Below are 18,171 nucleotides of genomic sequence, written 5' to 3' on the forward strand. Positions count from 1 at the left end.
AAGCAAGAACGTACCAGCTGTGTTGCTCCTGGTCAGGAAAACCTTCATGAAGTGTGTGTAGACAGTCATCTGCATGGGGACCGTCATGTGCGGCTTAAGATGGCTCAAAATCTGCACACTGGGGTTAAAAATGAGTTGAAGGGTCATCTGATTAATGCAGTGTGTGATGATATTTCAACATAACAAAAGTGAGATTCAGATCTGCTCTGAAGTCAAAGCAGTCTGGTTGAAGATGGATGCAGGAACTGCTTACATGTGTTGGTAGGTTCTGCAACTCAAACCTCTCGTGGTGAGACATGACAGGAAGTCAGGGGAAACAGCAGGCAGGAACGGGCGAAGCCTACGGATGAACCACAGCTGTATGAAGGCAGGATCATTGAGGAGGGCCATGTTGAAGGTGTCCAGTCTGATTTCTCGTATTGAGTCCAAAACCATCGACAGTGCAGGGTTTCTGGGGTCCAGTGTCTACAAAATAAAAATAAAAATAAAAATATCTGGTGTCTTGCTCTGATCAGGAGAAGAGAAAGTGAGGAGTATTTTTGATTCTTACCATGTTGGCTAGAAGATCAAGAGCTTCATCCAGCACATGAGAGGCTTTAGAGAGGAGAAGCTTCCAGACGGGTCTGGAGCCACTGGAGCTGAATGTGCGATTACACTTTAAAATCTCTGCCAGATCCTCGGCTTTTAAAGCTGACAGCTGTAATGAAAGAGAAGAATGACATCAAGTAAGTGTTAAAGGAATATCAGAAAATATAGTGAAGGTCACATATGGAGTGGTAGTTTTAAGATGGCAAGTTAATCCAAGATGTTTTTGTGTTTTACCTCGGCACAGGCGAATTCCTCAACACCAAAGTGACAGAGACGTCCGTTCATCTTCCCGCTGTCTAGGTGCTGCTGCAGCATTGTGCTGTAAATGTGATCACAAATGTTAATCTAATGGCAAAACAGGGTTTTGGTTAACTCAAAATTACAAGGGTTTAATTTTGCTTTACAAAACTCACCTGTTCACTCCAATGCAAATGTTGGTTTCTGTGAAAAACAGCAATACATGAATTAATTGTGATTAGTAAGATTAAAATGTTACATCATTTTATAAATGGATTAGTGTAGATAATAAGACTTACCATTAGTGATGGTGACATTGCACTTCGGGGAGAAAGAGATTAACATAGTTATGAGTCAGTTTTCATAAGACAATACTAATAATAACAGACTAAAAGACAAAAAAACATAGTTACCCCTCCAGTGTATATGATGCAACCTGTAATGAAAGCACAAATAAATGAAAATTACTTCATAAAATATTTTGAAAGACTCAACATTTCATTTCACCTCGACTTTAAGGGGCCTTGTGGCAAAAGGTTTTCTACACTAAAGTTTATTCTTATATAGTCTTTGTATGTTTGCATTAATTTTGAGGATGATGCCTCTCACCAGGTGGTATGTGCTTGGATAAGTCCATCTTGTTGTAGGTGATGGATGACGCTATATCAGGAGAAACCATAGTCATGGCCAAGTCCAATCTGGCAAACCTGTAACACAGCAACACGTGGTGTTAATATCACAGTGAAGTCATATATATATAATTATGTATGTATCCTCCATGAAACTGAATATATTTAGACAAGAACTCACAGTGTTTTGTATGCTGAACAGGAAAGATTTCCCTGTAAATGCAGAAAAGAACGATGATTACTTTCAAACAGCAGTTAATGATGGCGTAAATCATGAATGAAGACATGAAGAACATCTTTTTACCCTCTGAAGGAACATGACGAGGCTCGACAGGAACTCAGGAAGTTTCTTCTGCTGGGACGGCTGAGTCAGGGAATCAAAAAGCAGATTGATGATGTCTTCTTTCTCTGGAAGAGTATTTAGAGTCAACACCAGCAGCTCTGCACTCTGCTTTGGAGACAGCAACTGAAGGACCTCCAGCTAAAAAGAAAGAAGAGAGGGAAAGAAAATGTGGCTGTTATTTGGGAATAATGTAAAAAAAAAAGAAAAAGGCATTGACCAATTTGTTAGATTCCTTGTTAATTGGGAAAGTTAAATCGTACAGGGTTGAATTGTGGGTTGAGAAGCAGAAGCTCTCTGAGGGGCAAAAACACTGAAAATGGACCCAGATTCTTCTTCAGCCACTCTGCGCTGCTGTTGGATCCCGACACACAGCCTGGACCTGGACCATGTTGAGGAGATGGAGAGAAATCAGTGAATGCTAACACCCCTTTAATTTTCTAATCATACAAATGTGATTTTTTTTTTAAAAAGAAAAGAAAAGAGTCATCATCATGAGTACCTGAGAGTGGATGAGACAAGAAACGCAGGACGAAGTTCTTGAAGACCACGTGCTGCTGATGTAAGGTCATGTTGTCAAACTGATGGCTGAATACCCGCAGTCTGAAAATGAAGTCAAAGCCATAATTAACAACGATAATTAATTAATAAATAAAGTCATAATTTCATATCCATCTAATAGTCTAAAGTAAGCATAAATCTGTAGATGATCACATACATTTGTTGGTAGGATTGACAGCTGATGTTCCTGCGGCTCAGACAGTGCAGGAATCTTCCAGACGCAGACGGCAGGAACCCTCTCAGGCGGCCGGAGAACCACTTTGCGACGACACTGCTGTTCCTCAGCTGCTCATCGGTCAGCAACGACACCCTGATCTCTCCAATCACATCCAAAATCTGTGACGCTGATGGAGGAGGCATGGACTGTAGGAGAGATCAACCCAATATAAGATTTGATTGAACAAACTATCTCAATTGGAGCTCTACATCAATCGATCCTTATGCTAAACACTGAATCTAAGGCAAAATCAAAGACCAATCAATCAATCAATAAGATTTGATTGAATAATATCAATTGGAGCTCTCCTCCTTCACTTACTTTACCTTTAAAACTGATTCACACTTTTTTACTTGAGGATAAATGAGGATATGATGTAGTTGTACGTGAAACTACTGACCATGTTCGCTAGGATGTCCAGAGCTGGATCCAAGACAGACGAAACCTTGGTGAGCAGCATCTTCCACAATATTGTGGAGTGGCTGCTGTTTCTGGGCAGATTACACTTCAAGAGAGACACCAGCTGATGGGCGCTGAAGTTGTCCAGCTGGATGCGAGACAGGTCACATGTTAGTGAGGATAATTAGAAGGGTGAGGTTTTAACAAATGGTTTAAACATTAATTAAAATGTATAAATGTAGTAAAAATTGGAAAAGTTTAGACAGTCACCTGTGCACAAGCATATTCCTCCAAGGTAAAGTGACAGGGAACGTTCATCGATGTGTTCAAGTGAGCGTGTAAATCAGAGCTGTGAATATAAGTTAAACACATGTTAGTGCCGCAACTTGAGCAACATGGACTATTGTGACTTCAGTTCATAATGAATAAGATACCTGTTGATTCCTCTGCAGATGTTAGTGCCTGTCAAATAGCACAGAATAAAAAAAGTTAAGTAATAATACATCTAAAAGCATTTATAATCATGTAATGAGTAAAAAAATAAGACAAGCATGAAAAGCTCTTACCATTGAACATGGTTACTGGGCACTGGAAATGAAAGGTTTAATAAATTTAATAAAAAATAATGAAACAGGGCTACAAAATACAGTTTAATACATTCAATGTGAATATATAAATAAGCTGAGATAAAGAAATCTCACCGTGACGTTTTCTGGCAGACACTCTGTTCAATGGAAACAATGGGGGGGGGGAGACAAAACATTCAGTCAACCACAGTGTGCACATGATAACAAAAAATAATCTTAAATTAAATTATCTTTGCACCTACGCCAAATGTTGACTTTTGTATACAAGAGGTAACTGCATAAATGTTGTGGGTATGTGTGAGTATGAAAGAAAAAGAGACGAACCTTCGGGCGCAACACTGATCAGGTTGTCTATGCCAGCCCAGATGACTGGTTCCATGTCAGCAGGCACAGATGATACGGCTCTGTACAGTCGCTCAAAACTGACAAACCAAATAAACAAAACTCCCATGAAACTAGAGATCTGACCATTTATACTGTACTACTTAAAAGTTACAAAATCTGCTGAATTTGGTATCAAATTAAATCTGATTATATTTGCTTTATGCAGTACTTTCTGAACATCTTCTGTCATTCATATCCTTGGAAGCCCAAAGAAATTAAATACTGAATTTTATTTAGGTTTGCTAAAAACATCTGAAAGTACTCACATTTGTCTGTAGACATGGCAGGGTGGAGTGACCTAAGAAATCAAATATTTTACAATTGGTCATCAAGGACAGATACAAAATTGATGAACATTATTAAGTCGTCATAGTAAAAGCAGTTACCTTTTCAGCAAGCTTTGCCAGGAAGTGCAGGACCTTCTCAAGCTTCCCATCTCCATGGGACTCCATCAGGAAGTCAAACACTTGGTTGATAACAACATGTGAAGGAGTCGGAAGAGGCAACAGCAGCAGCTCTGCTATCTGCTTCGGTGACAGTACGGGAAGAGCCTCCAGCTGGAGAGGAGAGAAAAGAGAAGAGATCATTTTAATTTGTATTGATAATATCAATATTTTAAGTCGAGACTTTGGTTAATTTAGTTTTAGATGAAGCATGCTTTGGTTTTTAGACTTACTGCAGAGAAGTTTCTGTTGAGCCTGTAGAAGTCTATGATGGGGACAAATGTCGAGAACAAACCAAAGTTCCTCTTCAGCCATTCTGCGCTATGATTGGTTGTTGAGAGACACTGAGGGTCTGAAACACATGTACAAAAAAAACGTATGAAGATTATAGTTTCCTTATGATAAAGAGAGAGCAAGTACCGTAGTTTTACAGTGATTGAAAAGTCACTAAGTACACCTCCTAAGACCTGAGCTCTTGTTTGATATGCATTTTTTATTTCTCTTTGCTATTTGGGCTTATTGGAACCTGATAAGTATAAAAACTAAGCATCATCTTTTGACATGATGTACTCTTAGAGAAAAATTATGTCCACATATGTGGACACTGGGTCTGAATATCCATAAAAACACAGTGTAAACACACATCTGCGCATGCGTTGTGTATTGATATCAGCTAATCCAAGCAATATTTTAATGAAGAGCATCAATATCTCGGGAACCCATTGGTCAATTTGGACCAATCACACCTCTAATGAAAGTCCACACCCTCTAGATTCTAGAAAGTAGTGCAGTTGGCTAAATATGTCACAATAGCACAGTTCAACCACTAGATGGAGACAAACACCGTATGTGTGTTCGCATTGAGGACGACGAGGCAGGCTATGCAATTCATCCCCTATGCCATGTAAATAAATGGAAAATGGCTTGAATCGACTCAAAATGACCCAGAGACATTGGAGTAGCTGCTACTAGGAATATTATGCGACTAGACACAACTTTTAACCATAAAAGCAGCGAAGGTATGACTGTAGTTATACATTTACAATGGGAAGTTTGTTTGGATTTTTCTTTGACGGTTTATTCCGCGAGTTTTGGTCGGACAGTAATGGGAGTTACATTGTTAGAATCAGTGAATTCTCAGCTTTTATTTGACGGATCTGTAGCCGGTGTTTTGTTGAACTGTAAATGGATGCGCTGGCTCGACAGCTGAGCTTCTTCTGAACAAAATGGTGTGATATGACTATATTGGTGCTTGTTTAACTGCTCTGAGACGTTTGTCATTTATAGGGGGTGCTGTTGCCCTCACGGGCGGGGGCTGTCGGGCTTAAGAGGTTTTTTCAACGAAACTACGTCCCTCTGTACAGTGTACACATAATGTTTAGCGGCATACTAAATCGTTACTGTTACTAATTTTTGTCAAATTTTCATGTCATGGCAAACTTACAATGCTTTTATACATATCTAAATCAGAATAAGCAATGAAATATGATTGGGCTTTTTACCTTGTCGATGTTTGTGTTTGGAGTGGCCACCTGAACCTTCCCTTGTGCTCGCAGCTATTTTGAATTTTTCCCGTAGTGTGTTGTACTCTTCTGACACCACTAGATGGTAGTGTAAGTGTCCACATACGTGACCATAAGGCCCCAGTTAAGCAGAATTAACGACTGTGGTAATATGACCCAAAATGTGATGTCCGTGCATGTGTACGCCAGGTCTTAAGAGGTTAAGAACAATTTTGAGGTACTTATACTTCACTATGTACTTTCTACTCCACCACATTTATTTAACAGCTTTAGTTACTTTTCGGATGAAGATTTGACACAATAGATAATATACCAAGCATTCAAAATACAACACATTGTTAAAGATGAAACCAGTGGTTTCAAACCTTTTTGTCTTTGGACGTCTTACAAAAAGCAGTGTGTAGTCAGGGTCACATGTCAAATGTCTATGAGTTGTTAACAGCTCCACCAAATAGTAAATTTCTCACATGGTTGCATTTCAATAAATGTTCAAATGATCATCAAAGATTAGAAAAAAACTCCCGAAACTGCAAAAGGTATGTATATCCGAAACTAGTTTTTTTCTTCTTTCCTCCCCAAATTAATCATCTCATGACCCTTCACATTTATCTGGTGACCCTTTGAAGGGGCATGACCCTTAGGTTGAGAACCACTGGACTAAACTAGCTAACTGTATATAAGCAATGTGGATAATCATATATATATATAATTCAAGAGTGTTTCTGATTTGGTTTATTTTGTACATCTTCAATCTTATGCAAATATGTCTTGAATGCATCAGAAGCACAGATGAGGCTGAGGTGTAGTGAACATGTGTTTTGCCAATTTTTTTTTTGGGAAGAACCTAAAAATAGTTATTTCTACATTTTTTTCATCCATCCTGCAGTTTTGTTTTCTGGCGTGTGCTAGTGAGACTAAATACTTGTACTTAGATACTTCCGCAAAACAAATGAAACAAAACCATTGTTTCTTCAACCACCAACATCTTTAAGCTAACAAAGCAAGAACGTACCAGCTGTGTCGTTCCTGGTCAGGAAAACCTTCATGAAGTGTGTGTAGACAGTCATCTGCATGGGGACCGTCATGTGCGGCTTAAGATGGCTCAAAATCTGCACACTGGGGTTAAAAATGAGTTGAAGGGTCATCTGATTAATGCAGTGTGTGATGATATTTCAACATAACAAAAGTGAGATTCAGATCTGCTCTGAAGTCAAAGCAGTCTGGTTGAAGATGGATGCAGGAACTGCTTACATGTGTTGGTAGGTTCTGCAGCTCAAATCTCTCGTGGTGAGACATGACAGGAAGTCAGGGGAAACAGCAGGCAGGAACGGGCGAAGCCTGTGGATGAACCACAGCTGTATGAAGGCAGGATCGTTGAAGTGAGCCATGTTGAAGGTGTCCAGTCTGATTTCTCGTATTGAGTCCAAAACCATAGACAGTGCAGGGTTTCTGGGGTCCAGTGTCTACAAAATAAAAATAAAAATATCTGGTGTCTTGCTCTGATCAGGAGAAGAGAAAGTGAGGAGTATTTTTGATTCTTACCATGTTGGCTAGAAGATCAAGAGCTTCATCCAGCACATGAGAGGCTTTAGAGAGGAGAAGCTTCCAGACGGGTCTGGAGCCACTGGAGCTGAAGGTGCGATTACACTTTAAAATCTCTGCCAGATCCTCGGCTTTTAAAGCTGACAGCTGTAAAGAAAGAGAAGAATGACATCAAGTAAGTGATAAAGGAATATCAGAAAATATAGTGAAGGTCACATATAGAGTGGTAGTTTCAAGATGGCAAGTTAATCCAAGATGTTTTCGTGTTTTACCTCGGCACAGGCGAATTCCTCAACACCAAAGTGACAGAAACGTCCATTCATCTTCCCGCTGTCAAGGTGCTGCTGCAGCATTGTGCTGTAAATGTGATCACAAATGTTAATCTAATGGCAAAACAGGGTTTTGGTTAACTCAAAATTACAAAGGTTTAATTTTGCTTTACAAATCTCTCACCTGTTCACTCCAATGCAAATGTTGGTTACTGTGAATAACAGCAATAAATTAATTAATTGTGATTAGTAAGATTAAAATGTTACATCATTTTATAAATGGATTAGTGTAGATAATAAGAAGACTTACCATTAATCATGGTGACTTTGCACTTCGGGGAGAAAGAGATTAACATAGTTATGAGTCAGTTTTCATAAGACATTACTAATAATAACAGACTAAAAGACAAAAAAACATAGTTACCTCTCCATTGTATATGATGCAACCTGTAATGAAAGCACAAATAAATGAAAATTACTTCATAAAATATTTTTAAAGACTCAAACTTTCATTTCACCTTGACTTTAAGGGGCCTTGTGGCAAAAGGTTTTCTACACTAAAGCGTATTCTTATATACTCTTTTTATGTTTGCATTTATTTTGAGGATGATGCCTCTCACCAGGCGGTATGTGCTTGGATAAGTCAATTTTGTTGTAGGTGATGGATGACGCTATATCAGGAGAAACTGTAGTCAGGGCCAAGTCCAATCTGGCAAACCTGTAACACAGCAACACGTGGTGTTAATATCACAGTGAAGTCATATATATAAAATTATGTATGTATCCTCCATGAAACTGAATATATTTAGACAATAACTCACAGTGTTTTGTATGCTGAACAGGAAAGATTTCCCTGTAAATGCAGAAAAGAACAATGATTACTTTCAAACAGCAGTTAACGATGGCGTAAATCATGAATGAAGACATGAAGAACATCTTTTTACCCTCTGAAGGAACATGACGAGGCTCGACAGGAACTCAGGAAGTTTCTTCTCCTGAGATGGCTGAGTCAGGGAATCAAACAGCAGATTGATGATGTCTTCTTTCTCTGGAAGAGTATTTAGAGTCAACACCAGCAGCTCTGCACTCTGCTTTGGAGACAGCAACTGAAGGACCTCCAGCTAAAAAGAAAGAAGAGAGGGAAAGAAAATGTGGCTGTTATTTGGGAATAATGTAAAAAAAATAAAAAGGCATTGACCAATTTGTTAGATTCCTTGTTAATTGGGAAAGTTAAATCTTACAGGGTTGAATTGTGGGTTGAGAAGCAGAAGCTCTCTGAGGGGCAAAAACACTGAAAATGGACCCAGATTCTTCTTCAGCCACTCTGCGCTGCTGTTGGATCCCGACACACAGCCTGGACCTGGACCATGTTGAGGAGATGGAGAGAAATCAGTGAATGCTAACACCCCTTTAATTTTCTAATCATACAAATGTGAATTGAAAAAAAAAGAAAAAAAAAAGAGTCATCATCATGAGTACCTGAGAGTGGATGAGACAAGAAACGCAGGACGAAGCTCTTTAAGACCACGTGCTGCTGATGTAAGGTCATGTTGTCAAACTGATGGCTGAATACCCGCAGTCTGAAAATGAAGTCAAAGCCATAATTAATGACAATAATTAATTAATAAATAAAGTTATAATTTCATATCTCTAAGGTTTATCTAATAGTCTAAAGTAAGCGTCTCCATTCGAGGCTGTAAACTAACTTCTTTGGAGTTGATGAAAAATGTGAGATACAACTTTGCTCTTCTTAGATCCCTACAGAGAAGCTGGGAGCTGTGGTTACAATAATTTTATTTTAAGTCATTTTGAAGTTATTTATATGTAAGTTAATTATGTTGTTAGAAGTCTCCTGAAACAACAAAAGTTTGTTGTTTTTAGACACAGGAAACACAATAAAATGAATTTGTGCAAGCACCCCTGTTGTCGACTCCATACTGAAAGTTGATGTCGGTCATATCGGAGTTACTTTAAGAGGTTATGAGATCATGGGTCTTTTATGCTGATTAAACACAAAATTAATGGATATGGTGTTATGTTGTCTGTGCAGTGTTTTTAACCATCACTTGACCAACTCTCTAATCAAACAATCGTCTTGAGTTGTTTGATGATGTGAACGCTCACAAGTCGTAAACTGATTTAGATTTAAGATTTCAACTCAGTTTTACTTTAATTTGCTAAACATCTGCCAACCTAAGATAAACCTGTCTGCCTTAGCTGTTATCTGCATTTGTATTAAGTTTACTTTGAAGATTTAATGCTAACACTAGCCTGAAAAATGCTACAATTAATGTCTTAGCTCCTTTATTGTCATGAGACATGATTGCTAACACTGTGCTGAGTCTGCAGTACTTTAATAACAGTACAGCAAACATCAAAATGACTCAGCTTGCTCTTTGTTTTACTTTTTGTAGTCACTGATGCTAGACGTGTATAGTATGGTAGCCTGTAGCAGTAAATCTCACATCACTACTGGTGGACTGTTAACATTTAGCATCATGTAAGCCTGTAAACTTGGATAAAGTTTGCATGTTGTATTAGGATTACATTTAAATTACATAAAACCTATGAAAGTGTTGTTTAGGAGAAATTTTCACCTGCTGGTGGCACTAAATTGAAAAGTCAGGTCATGAGGATGCACCCACTTGGAGGCATCAATGTTTGTATCAAGTAAAAATGGCAATCCATTCAATATTCAAATGAAGGTACCCAAATGTTGGACCAAAAGAACGATTGATTGTCCAACAGACCACCATCAAAACAGTAAATGTGAACCTGTGTCATTGAAACTGAACTTTTAAAATATCAGATAGACATACAGACATTAAAACATGAGATACATGCATGATGTTATAAAAGTAGAGCTGTAAATCTGTTGATGATCACATACATTTGCTGGTAGGACTGACAGCTGATGTTCCTGCGGCTCAGACAGTGCAGGAACCTTCCAGACGCAGACGGCAGGAACCCTCTCAGACGGCCGGAGAACCACTTTGCGACGACACTGCTGTTCCTCAGCTGCTCATCGGTCAGCATCAACACCCTGATCTCTCCAATCACATCCAAAATCTGTGACGCTGATGGAGGAGGCATGGTCTGTAGGAGAGATCAACCCAATATCATCACAACTGAGGATGTAAGAAAAACTTTTCAACATACAAACCCAAAGAAAGCTGCAGGGCCTGATGAATGCAGCTCTTTTCTTCTTAAAGAAACTGGCAACGGTGTGGCAACCAATCTTTCAGGCATCCACTGACACACATACTGTTCCTTCACTACGGAAAACCTCCTATATTAGTCCAATACCAAAGACCCCATGTCTAAAACAAAACAAGGACTTTAGGCCAACAGCTTTGACCTCAGTGATCATGAAATCACTTGAAATAATTTTGCTCTTGTACCTGGTCAGTACTGTGAAAGACCAATTTGACCTGCAATTTGCCTATAATCAGGGCAGTGGAACAAAGGATGCTGTCGCCACACTGGTCCATCTAATATCTAAAGACTTGGACAAACCCAAGATATACGCTAGAGCCCTATTTTTAGACTTATCATCAGTGTTCAACACAATACAAACAAATCTTTCAGTGTCCAAGATGATCTTGCAGAAACTGAATCCCTTTCTAATCCACTGGTATGCCTCCTTCTCACTAACAGAACCCACATTGTTAAAGTTAATAAAACCCTCTCATCTGCCATCATAACTAATGGAGGAAGACTGTGTGAATTCAGCAGTGCTTTTTACCTTGTATACCGATGACTGTCATATAGAAACACCTAATCAGTACATTATAAAGTACTCTGATGATACAGTCCTTCTGTCTCTTTTAAATCAATCAAGCACTACCGAGGTACACGCAGGGGGTGAACAAAGTGGTAGAGCGAGATCAACAAACAGAAAACAGAGGAAATTGTGTTTGAATCACCACCCAACTCCCACAGAACTCCTTGTCTAATTCACACTGACAAGATCAGGCAGGTGTCTTCCCGCAAGGAGTATGGATAGATAACCTGTTAAGATCATATAGATTATGTCTGCAAAAGAACAAAGCAGAGGATATACTTTCTTCGCCGCCTCAGATCTTTCGGGGTGAGCAGACAAATTCTTCTCCTTTTCTTCACCTCAGTCAGAATGAGCATCTTACAATACTGCAACATTGTATGGTTCACGAGTTTGCCTACAACCTTTTTAGAGCCAAATTGTTACAGCAATTAAACATCTGCCCAAAAATTGTGGGCCAACCCCAATATCATCTCTAATAATCATAACCATGTTTTAAACAAAGAATTTCAACTGTTACCATCAAACTATACTGTAGATTCAGAGTACCCTCATTCAATAAGATCAGGCTTAAGCATTCCTTTGTACATCAATCGATCCTTATGCTAAACACTGAATCTAAGTCAAAATCAAGGACCAGGTGAAGCGACACTCAATCAATCAATCAATAAGATTTGATTGAATAATATCAATTGGAGCTCTCGTCCTTCATTTACGTTACTTTCAAAACGGATTCACACTTTTTTACTTGAGGATAAATGAGGATATGATGTAGTTGTACGTGAAACTACTGACCATGTTCGCCAGGATGTCCAGAGCTGGATCCAAGACAGACGAAACCTTGGTGAGCAGCATCTTCCACAATATTGTGGAGTGGCTGCTGTTTCCGGGCAGATTACACTTCAGGAGAGACACCAGCTGATGGGCGCTGAAGTTGTCCAGCTGGATATGAGACAGGTCACATGTTAGTTACTCAAACAGACGTCAGGTTGTATAGAAGCTATTTCCAGAATAAATCCTAAACAGTCACCTGTGCACAAGCATATTCCTCCAAGGTAAAGTGACAGGGAACGTTCATCGATGTGTTCAAGTGAGCGTGTAAATCAGAGCTGTGAATATAAGTTAAACACATGTTAGTGCCGCAACTTGAACAACATGGACTATTGTGACTTCAGTTCATAATGAATGAAATACCTGTTGATTCCTCTGCAGATGTTAGTGCCTGTCAAATAGCACAGAATAAAAAAAAGTTAAGTAATAATACATCTAAAAGCATTTATAATCATGTAATGAGTAAAAAAATAAGACAAGCATGAAAAGCTCTTACCATTGAACGTGGTTACTGGGCACTGGAAATGAAAGGTTTAAAAATGTAATAAAAAATAATGAAACAGGGCTACAAAATACAGTTTAATACATTCAATGTGAATATATAAATAAGCTGAGATAAAGAAATCTCACCGTGACGTTTTCTGGCAGACACTCTGTTCAATGGAAACAATAGAGGGGAAAAAGACAAAACATTCAGTCAACCACAGTGTGCACATGATAACAAAAAATAATCTTAAATTAAATTATCTTTGCACCTACGCCAAATGTTGACTTTTGTATACAAGAGGTAACTGCATAAATGTTGTGGGTATGTGTGAGTATGAAAGAAAAAGAGACGAACCTTCGGGCGCAACACTGATCAGGTTGTCTATGCCAGCCCAGATGACTGGTTCCATGTCAGCAGGCACAGATGATACGGCTCTGTACAGTCGCTCAAAACTGACAAAACAAATAAACAAAACTCCCATGAAACTAGAGATCTGACCATTTATACTGTACTACTTAAAAGTTACAAAATCTGCTGAATTTGGTATCAAATATCCTAAAGAAAACTGAAACTGTCTTGCTTCTAACAAACAAATAGATTAACAAATAGAAATAAGGACAGGGTTGTTACATTAATTAATTCATTTCTGTCATTCATATCCTTGGAAGCCCAAAGAAATTAAATATTGCATTTTATTTAGGTTTGCATCAATGTGAAAACATCCCTGTCTATTTATTTTATACATAAAGTTTCTCAAATAATGTTCCTGAAAATTAACCCTATTGGACTGTATTTTAGCATTTTCTGAAAGTATTGCAATGCAATGCAGTAATTAGTGAGTTTATTACTTGTGATTGTGTTTGACAATTCAAAATATCACAAAATTTGGCGAACAGTAACATCTGAAAGTACTCACATTTGTCTGTAGACATGGCAGGGTGGAGTGACCTAAGAAATCAAATATTTTACAATTGGTCATCAAGGACAGATACAAAATTGATGAACATTATTAAGTCGTCATAGTAAAAGCAGTAACCTCTTCAGCAAGCTTTGCCAGGAAGTGCAGGACCTCCTCAAGCTTCCCATCTCCATGGGACTCCATCAGGAAGTCAAACACTTGGTTGATAACAACATGTGAAGGAGTCGGAAGAGGCAACAGCAGCAGCTCTGCCATCTGCTTCGGTGTCAGTACGGGAAGAGCCTCCAGCTGGAGAGGAGAGAAAAGAGAAGAGATTATTTTAATTTGTATTAATGATATCAATATTTGAATTGAAGACATAGGTTAATTTAGTTTTAGATGAAGCATGTTTTGTTTTTTCTGACTTACTGCAGAGAAGTTTCTGTTGAGCATGTAGAAGTCTGTGATGGGGGCAAATGTTGAGAAGAAACCAAAGTTCCTCTTCAGCCATTCTGCGCTATGATTGGTTGTTGAGAGACACTGAGGGTCTGAAACACATGTACATAAAATTTTAAAAATTTGAAAAAGTCCAAAAACTGCAAAAGATATGTGTATCAGAAACTAGGTTGGGAACCACTGGACTAAACCAGCTAACTGTATATAAAGTAGTATAAACTAGCTCCACCTCCAGCAGCTACAACAGTAACATGCTGCTCTAACACTGATGCTTCAGTATTAATAATCTAATGATGTCACATACAATTACTACTGTATTACTGCCAATACTCATGTACTTTTACTTAAGTAGGATTATTCATGCAGTACTTTTTCTTGTAATTCCTCAAGTAAAGATTCTGAATACTTCTTCTACCACTGGTTGCAAAATAATTTCAAATTTGTGATTATCTTTTTACCTCCATACATTTGCTACTGTCACTTTACTCACCTGATGTGTTGTGATGCAGCAGAAAGGGAAAGATGAAGTGGTTGTACATGTTATGACTGTGCTTCGGGTCAGCATGCATGAATCTCATGTGTTCACTAAGTGCTCTAACACTGCACATGTACAAGAACAAAAAAAGAAAAAGAAAATTATTGTAACTGCACCATAATGTTTGTATGTAAAATAAAAAAACAACCTGAAAACAGTGAACTTACATGGTTTGGTAGACGGGGCATGAGAAGTTCTTGGTGCTGAGGCAGGAGAGGAGCTCAATGGGCACATCAGGCAGGAGGGGCATCAGCTTCACCTTGAACCAGAGCTTGATGAAGTCTGGGTCGTCCAGGTGGCTCTGGGTCAGAGACGGAGAGTCTGGCTTTCCAAAGATCTCCTGAAACTCGGCCGCCACCTCCTTGAAGTTCTGCAGACGGGGGAAAAAATGGAGATGCACTCATTGTAAAAAGCGTATTAAAATTAGTCCTAGCAATAGAAATTATTAGATAGATAGATAGATAGATAGATAGATAGATAGATAGATAGATAGATAGATAGATAGATAGATAGATAGATAGACAGATAGATAGATAGATAGATAGATAGATAGATAGATAGATAGATAGATAGATGCGTTTATTAAGTGGTCAATACTCACCGCCGTGGACAGCTCTTTGATCAGCGAGTTCAGGTGCATCATCAGCTCTTCAATTAGTATCATGGCCGTTGTGTCGGACAATGTCAGGTTGGTACGAGCAGCACAGTGCAAAATATGGGCCACATTTTCCACTGTATCAGTCAACTGGTAACATGAAAAAAGAAAGATAGGTGAAGGGGTTGAAAGAGGCGCGAGAAGATAAGAGGAGATGGATATTCATGTAAGTTTAAATGGACTTCAAACATTCAAACTTGATTGGTATATATAGAAATTAAAAATTTTAAAAATACCCCGCAAGGTGCCTTGTCAAGGGTGATGCTACAGACGTCCTCGATTTCTGTTTCATTTTCATTTTTCATACCATGATCCAAATAGCTGCAGATAAATGAGACACAAACATACACAACAGACGTTATAACACAGAAACACACCGGCCGACCTGTGGATGATTTCTTAAAGCTACAATTTTGTTTTTTGTCACTAGGGGGCAGAAGTCCTCCACAACAAACCCACTTTTGCATATTTTTGCTTTATTTATCTTACAGCTGACATAGTAGCTGTTGCCTAATACCAGGCTGTGAAGCCAATTTGACATAATGGCCAAACTCTTAGACTGTGAGGAGACATCTTTAAATCAGCAAATACATTTTTTGGAATGTCACAACCCCCGCAAAATGACGAATTTCATCAGAATTTTTGATCCATCCAGTGAGATAACATTGTGAAAGTCTAAAAAAAGAAGTCACACCCGTAGGTCTAGAAGAGCCACATAACTGATTTTTTAAAATCCCCATTCAAGTTAGTCAGAGGGTTAAACCCTCTCGTTAGTCGGTGAAGGTTAGCGATCCCGGCTGGTGGAAGTCTCCAGTCAACATGCTTCATAGGTATTTGAACTTGTATTTTGACTTAATCTAATTTTCAACACTTAATAAACAAAACACAGTGAAAAAATGTATTTAGTGATGAAGAATGCAAATAAAAAGGAGTTAGTCTGACATACAAAACTTCGTGGAAGGCGAGTGTGATGTTTCTATGCATCAGGGCCTGGTCGTCTGGCAAGAACCTGCGTAACACCGGCATCACAACGTGCTGATACCAGTCCTCCACATTCGTCACATCAAACTCTAACATTTCTGGAACTACAGATGTGTTGTGCGGCTGGTACAAGTCTGCCAGCTCAGACAGAGTCCAGTTGAGCAGAAACTGGGTCAGGGTGGCGCTTCTTATTTCTGACATGTTCCTCTGGAAACACAGAAGAGAGAGTCATTTTACATGGCTCAAATACATAGCTATATACGATATATAATATGCATAATAGTTTTTAATCTATGTGTGTGTTGGTGTGTGAGTGCTTGTACCTGATGTGTGAAAGACACAAAGTCATGAACGAAGCTTCCAACAGGTCTGAGAGCCATCATGAACCGACTTGCAACCTGAGAGTATGACAAAAGAGAAGAGATAATAAAATGTTTCGATCTGCGGTATTTGGTGCGACGCTGGAAAAGTACAGCAGGTTTATCAAAACTTTCTTACTGTAAACTTGCGGCTCAGAAAACCAAAACAATGAGCCAAAAGATGCTTAAAGACTCAACTGCTCAGTCAGGTGAAAATGTGAGTTCATCCCCTTTCAAATAACTTTAAATAACTTGAATATTGTCATTTGACCTATTGTTTATGATTTTAAAAAGTATTGATTATAGTTACATTAAAAAACCAAACACATTTTATCATTATATCAGAGCAGTTCACTGAAGTTGTACTATAGTATCTTGAAATTCTCAAAATGATAATATTATGGCTGCACCGTTAGCTGTTTTATACTAAAAGTAATTTCGAGATGGTCTAAAATGTACTTTATAGACGTTGACCAAAAATACAACCTGACTATACTGTTTTACTGAAGATGTTTTTTTTTGGGAAATGCTTTTCAGGTTTGAAGAAAACTACATCAATTTGCACACATGGATCCATTGGTAGATAGTTGATGTTCATACCAGAGCTCTTTAAATTATATATCAGGATGTCTGTGTTATAGTTCACTTGTCAGTTGCACATTCACCTTTACTGAGATAAACAAATAATTTCAAATAAATGGTGAAAACAATATATCTAACACTTGATAAGTAATGTTAAGAAACATCTACAGATTCTTGCTACAGTACCTCTGTGAGGCTGTCGTGTGGGGGCTCATATGAGAGGCTGGCCGGATAGAAAGTTGGGTTCGTCCAGTTGTGGCCCCCTCCAGGGCTCATGGTGGGTGGAGGTCTAGTATCTCCTGTCAACAAACTGTGGAAGACCAGGGTTAAGGTGCCGTTGTCTAAACTTGCAACTTCGGGCCTCAACAGCAGCTCAGCCTTCTGTGCTGGGGAGAGCAGTTGAAGAACTTCCATCTGTGGTGGAGAGAAAAGTATCGAAGGAGAAAGAGAACAAGATAGAGGAAGGGGAAGAGAGAGGTTAGATTCGCTGATTGGTACCTCAAAACTGTAAACCATCATCTAAACCTTAAAGCAAAGTCAAACTCACTCCACTGAAGACCATGTTGAGTTTTGAGAAGTCCTCCATTCGGGCCATGGCTCTGAAAGCACCAAAATTCTTGATCAGCCAATCTTCGCTGCTCTCATCCGGCTTCACACAACCTGTACAGAAACATGCACACTGATTCAACACATATACAATATACATGTACACAAATTAAAGCAGATAATAAATCCTACATATATGTTAAAAAAAGCCTCCTAACATCCTAATTGTTAAATGTTAAAATGTTTCAAGTGTGTCTTAAAACAGCCTCAGCCGTCCAAATGTGTCAAATAAAGCAGTTGTATTTCAACATTACAGTCATTTTAGTGTCAAAGTCCCTCTT

General features: G+C 38.6%; 1 protein-coding gene across 1 annotated transcript in view; it reads right to left on the reverse strand.

The window, feature by feature from the left end:
* Nucleotides 1-18,171, reverse strand: part of LOC128365242 (uncharacterized) — a 50,973-nt gene that overhangs the window by 15,453 nt on the left and 17,349 nt on the right. The window contains exons 7-36 of the mRNA XM_053325910.1: nucleotides 17,832-17,944; nucleotides 17,471-17,698; nucleotides 16,667-16,741; nucleotides 16,309-16,550; nucleotides 15,599-15,683; nucleotides 15,309-15,452; nucleotides 14,875-15,077; nucleotides 14,663-14,772; nucleotides 14,146-14,264; nucleotides 13,855-14,025; nucleotides 13,735-13,766; nucleotides 13,173-13,270; nucleotides 12,962-12,984; nucleotides 12,828-12,849; nucleotides 12,695-12,722; nucleotides 12,531-12,609; nucleotides 12,296-12,442; nucleotides 10,610-10,815; nucleotides 9,199-9,299; nucleotides 8,961-9,079; nucleotides 8,664-8,840; nucleotides 8,541-8,572; nucleotides 8,340-8,437; nucleotides 8,144-8,166; nucleotides 8,030-8,051; nucleotides 1,002-1,029; nucleotides 823-907; nucleotides 551-697; nucleotides 254-465; nucleotides 15-118 (exon numbers count right to left, since the gene is read on the reverse strand). Of these exons, the coding sequence (XP_053181885.1) occupies nucleotides 15-118; nucleotides 254-465; nucleotides 551-697; nucleotides 823-907; nucleotides 1,002-1,029; nucleotides 8,030-8,051; nucleotides 8,144-8,166; nucleotides 8,340-8,437; nucleotides 8,541-8,572; nucleotides 8,664-8,840; nucleotides 8,961-9,079; nucleotides 9,199-9,299; nucleotides 10,610-10,815; nucleotides 12,296-12,442; nucleotides 12,531-12,609; nucleotides 12,695-12,722; nucleotides 12,828-12,849; nucleotides 12,962-12,984; nucleotides 13,173-13,270; nucleotides 13,735-13,766; nucleotides 13,855-14,025; nucleotides 14,146-14,264; nucleotides 14,663-14,772; nucleotides 14,875-15,077; nucleotides 15,309-15,452; nucleotides 15,599-15,683; nucleotides 16,309-16,550; nucleotides 16,667-16,741; nucleotides 17,471-17,698; nucleotides 17,832-17,944 (3,273 nt within the window). The remainder of the gene's footprint in view (nucleotides 1-14; nucleotides 119-253; nucleotides 466-550; nucleotides 698-822; nucleotides 908-1,001; nucleotides 1,030-8,029; nucleotides 8,052-8,143; nucleotides 8,167-8,339; nucleotides 8,438-8,540; nucleotides 8,573-8,663; nucleotides 8,841-8,960; nucleotides 9,080-9,198; nucleotides 9,300-10,609; nucleotides 10,816-12,295; nucleotides 12,443-12,530; nucleotides 12,610-12,694; nucleotides 12,723-12,827; nucleotides 12,850-12,961; nucleotides 12,985-13,172; nucleotides 13,271-13,734; nucleotides 13,767-13,854; nucleotides 14,026-14,145; nucleotides 14,265-14,662; nucleotides 14,773-14,874; nucleotides 15,078-15,308; nucleotides 15,453-15,598; nucleotides 15,684-16,308; nucleotides 16,551-16,666; nucleotides 16,742-17,470; nucleotides 17,699-17,831; nucleotides 17,945-18,171) is intronic.

Source organism: Scomber japonicus, chromosome 2 (assembly GCF_027409825.1).
Source record: "Scomber japonicus isolate fScoJap1 chromosome 2, fScoJap1.pri, whole genome shotgun sequence".
In the NCBI taxonomy this organism is placed as follows: Eukaryota; Metazoa; Chordata; class Actinopteri; order Scombriformes; family Scombridae; genus Scomber; species Scomber japonicus.